The sequence below is a fragment of the Scardinius erythrophthalmus genome (genome assembly GCF_964197995.2).
Source record: "Scardinius erythrophthalmus genome assembly, chromosome: 1".
Classification (NCBI taxonomy): Eukaryota; Metazoa; Chordata; class Actinopteri; order Cypriniformes; family Leuciscidae; genus Scardinius; species Scardinius erythrophthalmus.
In genome coordinates, this window is record NC_138221.1 from 22,252,560 (window position 1) to 22,265,237 (window position 12,678).

Genomic DNA, 12,678 nt, shown 5'->3' on the forward strand with positions numbered 1-12,678 from the left:
GATGTAAGCAAAATCTTAAATGGTCAATATAAGTCTTCTTCTAAATATATAGGCTATTTTGTCCTTGCATTGTGGCTCAGTCAGTGTCACACCTGAATGAATGGCTAATTATGCAGAGTCATTATGCAGAGTGGGTGGGACTGGGTAATCTAAGGTGTAAACTACTCCTCCCCCTCGCATATTGGCTTTCCAAGCAAAACCTGTTTTACACCATTTAAATCAATGTTTTTTTTTTTGTGAACGATAAAGCAAGACTATTTTCACATAATTTTGAAGCTAGAACTCGAAGAGAAAACATCCATTAGTCAAAAGTCTTGTGGGCACATATTTTGTATGAGTTTTGTGGTCTTATTTCAGCAACTTTCATTTTTATTTTTTTAAATAACCACGCATAAACATTATTCTCTTAAAAATACAAACATCTACATACATGTTGCTCGCATATTATGGTAGGCCTGTTTGTGCTATATAGAGTGAATTTACACCTTTGCCATTAACGTGTTTATAAATAACTGAAAAAAGCACAAATGTCAGAGCATGTCAGAACATCTCAAGGGCCCCAAAAACAGCTTGGTCCCCAGAGGGTTAAAAAAAAAAAGGGCCACAAAAAAACGAAACAATTGTTGTAAACTATGAAAAGTCCAAAAATTTTAACATAGAAGAAAAAATGTGAACCAGATATACATTAAAAGTAAAAGAGCTAAAATAATATTTAGTTTGACCTGATGTTGACAATAAATTCTCAAACCTCGCGTTACTGACCTTTTTTTTTAAAACCAAAAATGAAACTTTTGTACCAATTTCATAGTTGACCTGTTTAACTAAATGTGAAGAAGTGCTTGAATGTTTCTAACATGAATGTTCTTCAGCATCATGAATGAATAAACACCAACCTCTTTGTTCTCCAGGATCTTCAGTGCGTTTCATTCTGCAGGGTTCTGGATCACTCATGTTCTCACTGTCCTCTTTAATAAACTCAGTCTTTGCAGATTTCAGCTCTTCCTGATGCTCGTCTTCACTTGTAGATGATGGGAATTTACAGCATTTATTGGAGAATTACAGTGGGAGGAGCTTCACTGGTGATGAATTGCTGTGGGAGGAGCTTCACTGATGATGAATTGCTATGGGAGGAGCTTATCTGCCAAAATCAAGAATATATCAGTTAGTGAGTTTGTTTTTATACTAAATGACACTTCTAAGCATTTCTATCTATCATTAAGTAACTGATGCTCATTCAACTCATAACCCTAAAATTAGTCTCCTTATTCATTCAAATATTGTTGTGGAGTCTGTCACTAAAAATCCCTCTTGAAGTCTTGGGGTTTTGATGCCAGAAAATAAACTTTATTCTTCAAGTAACAAAGCCAATCGCTTTTGCAAACGCAAATCCAGAGTCCAGTCTCGAACATACAGTATAGCCTACACCTCAAATGTAATCAATACACATACATGTGTTTTAAACAATGAACATGAGACCAAGGGCTTCACCATATTTGAGCATTTCCATCCCGGCCTGAAATAAGCAGCTGTAAGTTTCATAGTATAAAATATGCAAAAGCATGTTGTATCACACTAAGTGTTGTAGTATGACCAGTAGGAGACCATTTATGTGTGAACTGAATTTGGTCACACTACAGTGTTTAACATTGAAGTTAATGAGTTTTATTGTAGTAGGGTCATTGACGAATAAGGTTTTTAAAAGTGTAAAAAAATAGAATGGAGATATAACTATATTTGAAACCATTTTTTAGTTTACCTAGGTGTTAACTAAGGGTGTCACGATTTCGATTTTAAATCGAAATCGATCGAAAATAATGCTCAATCTCGATTATTGAATCAAAAAATGGAATCGTCGATGCTGCCACGCCCCCATGTCACGGCAGCTCGGCTTGCCTGTAATAGGTAAAACTCCTTTTCTCGAGAATATTGAAGCCTTTATTTTAAAACACATTGCAGCTGCACAGCGAGAGCATCATATCTCGTCTGAGCGAGCTGATTGTCTGTGCTGTGGCAACTGCAGGAACCTATGGCAAGTTAGCAGTGGCGTACGGTCCAATGGGAGCGCATGGCGCCCTGCCAACCTCGAGCGCGCCAATTTGGACGCGACTGGAGAGTGTAATTCACAAAAAACTCGCCAAAGGATTTTAGGTTTAAATCGACTGAAGCGAAAAGTACCTGATATGAGCGAAATAGCAAGGCAAGGCAAAGCAGTACTCGTTCCCTTATCTCTAAGGGAACCGAGGTTACGCAAGTAACCAAGTACGTTCCCTTACGAGAACGTTCTCTCGTACTGCGTTGCAAACGCTGTGGGAACCCAATTTAAAACGCCGTGCTATTCGCCTGTGACTGCTCTGAGGAGTCCAGGGAGCCCCGGGACTATAAAAGCCAGGTAATAGGTTATATTGTTTAAGTTTCCATTTGACTGAAGATATAAGTTATTGTTACATTATGTTGTTAATAAACGTTTTAAATTTGACAATGTAGTGTGTGGTATTGCGAACAAAGGTCAGATATTATTATATTGCATAAAAGTCTTAAAATGGCATAGCTTGTGCTTTCAATTTATTTATTTTTAAATCGAGAATCGAATCGAACCGTGACTTTAGAATCGAAAATGTAATCGAATCGAGGATTTGGAGAATCGTGACACCCTTAGTGTTAACAATAAGATTTTGTGGTTTGTACAATCAATAAAAACTTTTTTTTTGTCATTTTTTACAAGATGACATGAATATATCTAAAATTATTAATTTGCAGATAATTATTCATGAAAAAAACTGATTTGACATTGATGTTGAGATAGAAAGAAATATTAAATAAAATTATCACTGATCTCATAAATGTAATCATTTATTGGACTACTCTAAACACTCCAACATATTCAAGTAAAACATTGCACAGGGAAAGGAGAAAAGGGGAAATGTAAAAAAAAAAAAAAAAAACGCCTTATCTGCTTTATATTTGTATTATTGTAGTTCCTTTAGTTATTAAAAACAATATTATTCCATTTAAATATTTACTATATCGGTTTTACCGAATGACCAAGGCCGGTTATACCGAATGACCATGTCTGCTGCCTTTGACATTATGAATATTTAAGACAATAAACAGACACAAATAGATTCAAAAGCAGATTTTATTGTTAATATATAGGCTATTAACAATATTGTTAATATAATAGGCTATTAATGTAAAGAGTACTTAAAAACATTAAAACATTTTGATATCCAACATTTTGATATTGGAATGAATATATAACTTATATCGCAAATTATATTAATTAAAACATTAGGGGCCCTATTTTAACTATCTGAAACGCAGGTATCAAGCGCGAAACGCAAGTAACTTTGTGGGCGAATCTCGGGCGATGTTGCTATTATACCGGCTGGATACATGACTCTTGCGCTCGATGCAAATCTAATGGCGCTTTTCCACTACACAGTACCAGCTCGCCTCGGCTCGGCTCTGTTTGGTTTTCCACTGTGTAAAAGTTGTACCTGTACCTGCTTCCAGGTACTTTTTTTCGTACCACCTCCAGCGAGGTTCTAAAGCGAGCTGAGGCGATACTAAAATGTGACGTGGAAACACAGCAGACTGCTGATTGGTCAGAGAGAATCGTCACTATTCACTGCGTCATCATTGCACGCGCCAGACGGAGTATCCTAAATAAAAAACAGCAAAAACAAAAACATCCAAAAACAGCATACACTCGATTTCCTCCATTGTCCTGTGTGTGTGGGTAGCGGGCACGTCTCGCGTAAAAGATTAAGTCACGGCAGTTTCCTGCGGCGTCGCTATGACGACCAGGTACTATTGTGGAGGTACTATCTGCAATGGAAAACGGAGCGAAAAGCGAGCCGAGCCGAGTCGAGGCGAGCTGGTACTGTGTAGTGGAAAAGCGCCATAAAAAGGGATTGGTCTGAAGTAGCTACATTACACATAGGTGTGTTTTGGGCGTAACGTGAAATAAACCAATCAGAGCCACATCTCGCATTCCCTTTAAGAGCAGGCGCGCTTGTTCCATGGCGGTTTGCTATTATAACGGCGGATTTGCCAGGAGCGGTTCACAGCCGAGGAGACCGATGTTCTTGTCAGGGCCGTAAAACACAGAGAAGTGACATTGTATGGTGATGAGAGAAACCCACCCAAATTAGCTTCGGTTAAACAGGCGTATGATAATTTGAGTAAATGTGTAAGCTAGATTTATGCCTATTTTTTTCACATCTTCATGGACACAACAATGATTTCTCTCGTGTTAATATCTTTCCTTGTAATAATGTATGATTTGCAAAAAATGAAAATTGCTGCTTCTGTGTAGATGAGACAATCAAAGTGTACGCGCGTTGTGCACACGCTACATTGATTATGGCCAAGCATGCGCCCTTAAAATAGCATGTGAATAACATACGCAACGCGCCACTGACTTTAGACTAGGTTTTTCCTGGTCAGTGGCGGAATTGTTTTCTAAACCTGCAAAATAGCTCCAGGGAACGTTTGCGCCGGAACACGCCATCTCTTTTCGCTGAACCGCCCCGGGAGCGCAAGTGTATTTCCAAATTTACCGGCGTGCGTCTGTGGAGGGAAAAGTCTGCTGTGCGCGTGTGCAAAATAGGAATTATACATGCATCGGTGTACAAAGTCAATTGCGCTGGGTGCAAGATAGGGCCCTAAAACATTAAAGCATTTAATTGGTCTTAGAACAAGTGTTTAAATTGTTAAACAATGAGCTGCTAGGCTATAGATTCATGAAAAATGTTCGGATTTGAAGATATCCCTCTCTGTTTGGGTTGCTAGGGTGCTCTTAATGGTTGCTAGGGCGTGGCTTGATAGCTTCACAATGATCCTGAGAGACTGATTGGTTGCCTGAGTAAAATGAGCCCACCTCCTTGTCCCTGTCTCTATGACAATGTGCTGCAAAGATATCCTTCTGGGCCTTTTATAATGGCAGTCTATGTAAACAGTTGCTAGGGTGCTCTTAATGGTCGCTAGGGTGTGGCTTAATCATATGGCTTCATGATGATCTTGAAAGACTGATTGATTGCCTGAGTAAAATGAGCCCACCCCCTTGTCTCTATGACACTGTGCTGCAAAATCATGTTCAATACAAAATCCCTATGCAATCTACCATAGTAGGATAAACATGCACAATCCAGGTTTTTTGGCCATTCCCTTCACCATAGTATGTCTATGGGGTATCTATTTCAGGCACCTATATTATTGAAAATAATAATATAAATAATAAAAACAAATGATACCTTTCCCTTCTTTTGGCGAGCATTTTCTATAAAATGTTGTATTTATTTATTCCAGATATGTACAAATATGACAAAGTCATTCGTTATAACCAAAATTTCTGTTTAACCGAATGACTCTTATAATTAGTAGGGGTGTGACGAGACGCTTACTCCACGAGACGAGACACGAGATTGGGTTCACGAGAACGAGACAAGACGAGATTTTTACACAATTTTTAAGAAATCCTCAATGATGAAATATATGAATGGAAAATAGTCTTTTATTCAACTGAAAATCACAAAATGCAAAACAATTTAGGTGCATTTTGAAATCAACTTGTAATGAATGTTATTTTACTTCTATTTTAATGAATTCTATGCAGTAAAGGACATGCAAACACTGCAAAATGTTTTGCTATAAACTCTACCGTCTGGCTTCTCCCCTGTACGATTTCACATGAGAAATCTAACTCCTTTCCACAAATCGAACATAAAAAAATAAAACAGTATAAATAACTGAAATAACACTTTAAATGCAACGATATGACATGTGATATGTGAATGTTAGCTATACTGTTCCCATGTCTTAGTGCTTTAATAGGTTCTTTGCGTGATAGGTCAAATGTTTATTACCTGCCTGGTTCAGATTACACTATTTAAGCACGATTTTGGCACGATCCGTTTCGTGGAGATTCGGACAACGGGCGTCGGGACGCAAGATTCGATCGTTTCATTTCGTATAGTGTGTCATAGTGGGCGACAACCTACGCGTCTGCGATGCTTCAGGACATCACGACAGAAAGACTAGCATGTTTAATTTTAACGGTCCTCCACGACGGGTTGAGTGCGAGCGAGAGTGAGTGTGGCGAGTGAGTGAGAGTGCGAGCCACAGTGAGTGTTCGTGCGCGAGTGAGCGCGTGTGTGCGCGAGTGAGTGAGTGAGCAAGGGACAGTGAGTGTGTGTGTGTGTGTGTGTGTGTGTGTGTGTGATTGGCCAGGCACACAAATGATTTAAAAGTGGCAGGGGCATCTTCAATACTAATTTCACCCTCACGCTCCATCACTGACATCACAACAACTCACGAGACAAAGTTTCACCTCGACGAGAAATCTCGTCGCGTTTTAATCTCGCGAGATCTCGTAACACGAGATCTCGTCACACCCCTAATAATTAGGGCTGGGCGATATGGCCAAAAAAATAAAAAAATTTAAAAAAAAAATCAAGATTTTTTTTTATATATCAGTCGATATCGATAATTATCACGATAAAAGTCAAATCTTTATTTCTTTCAAGTTTAAAGGCAGATTTTTGCTCCTAAGTGAAAGTTGTAGAAACCAGAACATTGTGGTTTTAAACTACTCTTTATTGTCAGAACATATCAGGACAAACACTTGCCAAACTGGTGAACATTTCACAAGTCCGAGGTAGAACATTCAAACATTTGTCATTCTTTCTTAACAAAATAAATATATTTATTGGACAATTAATTTCTTAGTTTCTGCATGTGCTCATTTTTATTTGGCAAAATGTAATATTCTGACTGTTTGAGTTTTATTAAACTTAACCATTGGTCATCCAGTATCATGCATTTAGATCATGACAACCTCACTCATGGCAAAATTTAACTTTATGGTTTCTATGGTATTTGTATGAAAAACAGTAGCATAAATATACATTATTAAATAATACTGTAATTATATTCCATTAGTCCTTTAATACATGGTCTACATTAATAATATAATACAATTCAATATGTTTAACCCACATTTCATGGTGCAGTTAATATTACTAGGCCAACATTACAGTATATCCAGGGTAAATGATGGGAATTTGTAGACAGAAAAGTCTTCTGACTGCATCGTTGCACGCAGCGTTTCCCCTGTTAGTCAGCGCTGTTTCATCTGCCTTTAAACTGGTTTAAATCACTGAGACATTTTTGTTCTTCGCTGAATTCAAGCGCTTCTCACTGGATCTCGTGTCGAGACCGATCAGAGTAAACTCATCTGTGTGAGCTCACGCTGCTGTTTGGACTTTGAGCCGAGCGGATAAATGGTCAGTGTGGCGCGCTGTTCAAATGAGTTTCGTTCTGCTTTTGGCGCATAAACATTATCGAACATTTATCGAACTCTTGATATCGTTTTATCGAGAAAAATTATATCGCGATAATTATCGTTATCGTTTTATCGCCCAGCCCTAGTTATAATGAATGACAAAATCTTCATTCAATGCTAACAGGCTGATATCTAGCTGCCTAGCTTGTTAGTTAGCTAGCTAGCTACCAAAAGGACAATCAAACATTTTATATTTAGTAAAAGTTTTTTAAATATTACAACATTATCCATGTTTTATAGCGGTTGTACCGAATGACCTGATATTTGGGGACATGTGTATGAGCAAGTGAAAACATGAATTTTTCTAATAGTTAAGAGAGAGTTAATTACTTTGCTTCACAACCATTCGGTCCTTTGCAGGTGTCTGAATGATGTCACATCCTGTCGCATAATATTGACCACATGACGATCCAAAATGGAGCCCTTTATATTGGTTACTCTAAATGACATCAATGAAAATAATTTTTCCAGACATTCTTTCTCATAACAAAGCAACGACTTCTACACATAGTTTTAATACCATTTTGCACTGTTGATATATAATGTTATAAAATCATGCCAGAATAAAAAAATATATATAGATTTATTAAATTTTAAGATATTTTAATCACAAATGAAATTGCTGTATTGGCCTTCGGACGGTTAAACTGAATGACCCTTTGACACTTCAAAATCTTTAAAATACCTTTATATGTAGTAAAATATAATTAAAACCTTTTGGATTCAGTAAAAGAGATCAAGTTGTACTACCTTACATACTTTGGATGTTATATATTTGTTTTTTTATTATTATTATTATTATTAAGGCCTTAGGACAAAAAAATGACCCGTCACATCATTGACCCAGTAACACTTTTTTGGGTTTTCCCTTAGGACGTGTCTCTCCGCTGCCTAGAGATTAGGAATGGGCGATATATCGCATGCGATTGTTATGCGCATCTCATCAGTAAAGCCGGTTCCTTGATTAGTAGTAAATCGCCTTCACCTGCTTTCAGATGGAGCGGCATTTACTACAAAGAGCCGTAGTTAACTGACAAGCTGAGCCAAATCACATCAATATCGCGGACGTATCGGCAGCAATAATTAATGCGATATGGCTCAGCTTGTTAGTTAACTACGGCTCTTTGTACACAGCAAAAACTCCAGTAAATTAACACTGCTGGGAGTGTATGAGTCCACACTCAAGAGTGTTAAAGTTAATGAGATAATTAAGTGATTAATTTAGTGATGATTGAGCATTATTGAAGACACCTGATGTTAACAAGTAGAATCGCTGAAGGAGAAAATCTCAAATTGTAAGTTACCATTGTGGTGATGGGTGTTTGCTTTAGTTGGGCTCTAGACCATTATGTGTGTACTTTAGATTTTGTTTGGCTGTTGTATCTGAATTGTAACTGCCAGTTGAACAAAGAAAAAAGTGATCTGTTGCTGTTGGTTACATTATAACATTCATCATTTGACCTTGATCACTGAACTCATTAAGATCCTTCATTCTGACTTCGATTTATGTTGTTGGTTAGAGAATCTGCATAAATGGCCAGAATTTTTTATATAATTTAAAGGATTTCTTAAAAGTTGTTTTTTTAAAAATCGTTCGTTTAGACACACAGATGTCAAGATTCAGTCTATGCATCTCAACAATGGTGACGAGCAGAATATTCAATTAGGAAAAGTAAATTACATAGACAATTCAGATCATAATTTATTCATACCGCAATGCATGATGGGAGCCATTAATGAGTTGTGATTGGTGGCAGCCACTGCAACATGCTTTATTATTGTCACCATTGTTGAGATTCACAGGCTGATTATTGATGTCTGTGTTTTAAATGAATTTATCTAAATGTCTTTTGATCAGAACAATGTTTATTAAATATTTTGAATTATAAGTAAAGTACTGATAATCATAGGCTGAAAAATCACTAAACTGCTGCTAACAAGTTAAACCAAACTATCTCAATAAGTTTCCTTATTCAGATCACAGCATGATTATGTCAACACATAACCAACACTATAAGATAACATTTTACTTTGTTCATTTAACTGTTATAAATCAATAACAGCAGACAAACAACAGTAAATATTAAAGTAAACATATAATGGTCTAGAGCACAACTAAAGCAAACACCCATCACCTTAATGGTAACTTACAATTTGTGATTTTCTCCTTCAGTGATTCTGCTTGTTAACATCAGGTGTCTTCAATAATGCTCAATAGTCACTTAATTAATCACTTAATTATCTCATTAACTTTAACACTCTTGAGTGTGGACTCATATACACTCCCAGCCCCAGGAGTGTTAATTTAACACCGCTCCATCTGAAAGCAGGTGATGGCGATTTACTACTAATCAAGGAACCGGCTTTACTGATGAGATGCGCATAACAATCGCATGCGATATATCGCCCATCCCTACTAGAGATCATAGAGATAATTTGGAAATAGCTGGCATTTGTGTTTGAACAAAGTTTAGCTCAAGAGTTATTGATCTGGGATGTCAGGTCTGTGAATATATTGCCAACTTTACTGAACTCCATGAACCGTGCGCATTGTTAACATACGGATGGATCTCCGAAACACTGCCAGCGGGACATTAAACAGGACGCGTTTCTCGGGGGAACGCAGAAGATTTGAATTTTTTCCCTCCCATCCCACATTTTTTCCAACATCTCCCTTTAGGTGCTCTGTAGAAATGAGCTTTAAGTGGCCATTTACAGGAGATCTGAAGACATCAGCAGAATAAATGAGGTGAAAAAAGGAACTATTGTCATGAAATAAAGAGTGTTTTCAGCAGATCTGTTAATTGATGAGCCTCAGACTATCAACACTCATTCAACAAGCCATTCAGGATCATCAGCAGATCATCTCACTTTATTCTGAGTGTTTGCTGTTAGAAACACATTATTTGACTCAGGATATATGATAAAAGCCTGAAAACTGCTCTAATGAAAGAAAATACTGTTGTTTCTCACAACATGACATGGATAAAACATTTTTAAAAAATACAAAAACAAACACTATTGCATTCATCTTAATTAACCACCTCATCTAAATAACTACAGCAGCATAACTACAATATCTACAATATATTTAGATTTGTTTAACTACATTCATTGCAATAATGCTATTAGATCAAAACTTACAATGATCCTAAAAAAAATCATTAGAAGCTCAAAGTGAAATATATAGGCTAGTAACGTTATAGCAATATCTATTCCAGCTTATTTTAACAATGTGAAGTAACAAATTTGGGATCAATTTGATTTGCTAAAGATAAAATAAAACGGCAATTGCAAAACTTCCCATCAATTCCCCTCACAGATCTCAAACTTTTTCCTTGACATTCAGTAACAGTTCTCACACAAACATCGAGACAATCACACAAACGAACACAAAATCGCTCAGGTCTGAATGAACTCCACATATTCTCCTCATGCTCGCTGCTGCTGCACTAAATGTTTAGGCTACTTCAGTAGGAAGACGCCAGAAAAGACGCACAAGTATCGCTGTGATCGATGAAAACAACACAGAAATGAGTCTGTCGCTTAATCAAACTGTATAAAGTGTGTTTGATGGTTGTGTAAAGATGAGAAATACCGTGAACTGCTCTCCTCGCCTCAGAAGACTTCTTCTCCTTCTTCCGTTTTTGGCGCGTTGCATTCTTCTTCTTCTTCTTGTGTTTAATGGCGGTTGGCAAACCATTTAACGGTGCATTACCGCCACCAACTGGACTGGAGTGTGGAACGAGAGATTAAAGGGATACTCCACTTTTTTCGGAAATAAGCTCATTTTACATCTCCCCCAGAGTTAAACAGTTGAGTTTTACCGTTTTAGAATCCATTCAGCCGAACTCCGGGTCTGACGGTACCACTTTTAGCATAGCTTAGCACAGATCATTGATTCTGATGAGTCCAGTAGCATTTCTTTCAAAATGACCAAAGAGTTTCAATATTTTTCCTATTTAAAACTTGACTCTTCTGTAGTTAAACCGTGTACTAAGATCGACGGAAAATGAAAAGTTGCTATTTTCTAAGCCTATATGGCTAGGAACTACTCTCATTCCAGCGTAATAATCAAGGAACTGTGCGGCTGTACCATGGGTGCAGCAGGCGTAGTGATATGACGCAGCGCCTGAAAATAGTCCCCAGCTCGGTAACTTCTTCCAATGTGACCGGGACTAAGTTTGTCTAACCTATTCACCTTATTGAATGCAAAAGTTCGTCGAGACAAACTTTAAGTTGGCTTGAGAAATTTTGGACCAGAACGTTTTTTTTTTGCTAGGCGGTTGCTAGGGTGTTCTGGGTGGTTGCTATGGTGTTGCTAGGCGGTTGCTAAGGTATTTTGGGTGGTTGCTAGGCGGTTGCTAGGGTGTTCTGGGTGGTTGCTATGGTGTTGCTAGGCGGTTGCTAGGGTGTTCTGGGTGGTTGCTAGGTGGTTGCTAGGGTGTTTTGAGTGGTTGCTAGGCGGTTGCTAGGGTATTCTGTTTGGTTGCTAGGGTGTTTTGGGTGGTTGCTAAGGTGTTCTGGGTGGTTGCTAGGCGGTTGCTAGGGTGTTCTGGGTGGTTGCTATGGTGTTGCTAGGCGGTTGCTAGGGTGTTCTGGGTGGTTGCTAGGCGGTTGCTAGGGTGTTCTGGGTGGTTGCTATGGTGTTTCTAGGCGGTTGCTAGGGTATTCTGGGTGGTTGCTAGGCGGTTGCTAAGGTGTTCTGGGTGGTTGCTAGGCGGTTGCTAGGGTGTTCTGGGTGGTTGCTAGGGTGTTGCTAGGCGGTTGCAAGGGTGTTCTGGGTGGTTGCTAGGTGGTTGCTAGGGTGTTTTGGGTGGTTGCTAGGCGGTTGCTAGGGTATTCTGGTTGGTTGCTAGGGTGTTTTGGGTGGTTGCTATGGTGTTACTAGGTGGTTGCTAGGGTATTCTGGTTGTTTGCTAGGGTGTTCTGGGTGGTTGCTAGGCGGTTGCTAGGGTGTTCTGGGTGGTTGCTATGGTGTTGCTAGGTGGTTGCTAGGGTATTCTGGGTGGTTGCTATGGTGTTGCTAGGCGGTTGCTAGGGTGTTCTGGGTGGTTGTTATGGTGTTGCTAGGCGGTTGCTAAGGTATTCTGGGTGGTTGCTAGGCGGTTGCTAGGGTGTTATGGGTGGTTGCTAGGCGGTTGCTAGGGTGTTCTGGGTGGTTACTATGGTGTTGCTAGGTGGTTGCTAGGGTATTCTGGGTGGTTGCTAGGCAGTTGCTAGGGTGTTCTGGGTGGTTGCTATGGTATTGCTAGGCGGTTGCTAGGGTGTTCTGGGTGGTTGCTATGGTGTTGCTAGGTGGTTGGTAGTTGTCACAGATGGTTACTATGGAG

General features: G+C 38.7%; 1 protein-coding gene across 2 annotated transcripts in view; it reads right to left on the reverse strand.

Annotated features, from left to right (window-relative positions):
- LOC308697049 (uncharacterized protein) overlaps positions 1–12,678 on the reverse strand; it is a 94,471-nt gene that overhangs the window by 19,852 nt on the left and 61,941 nt on the right. Inside the window, exons 1-2 of one of the 2 annotated variants that reach the window (XM_081376103.1) lie at positions 10,944–11,034; positions 894–1,138 (exon numbers count right to left, since the gene is read on the reverse strand). The exons of the other annotated variant lie outside the window; for it this stretch is intronic. Coding sequence (XP_081232229.1) covers positions 894–951 — 58 coding nt within the window. The 5' untranslated portion in view covers positions 952–1,138; positions 10,944–11,034. Of the gene's footprint in view, positions 1–893; positions 1,139–10,943; positions 11,035–12,678 lie in introns of those variants that run through there. 2 annotated transcript variants of the gene reach the window in all.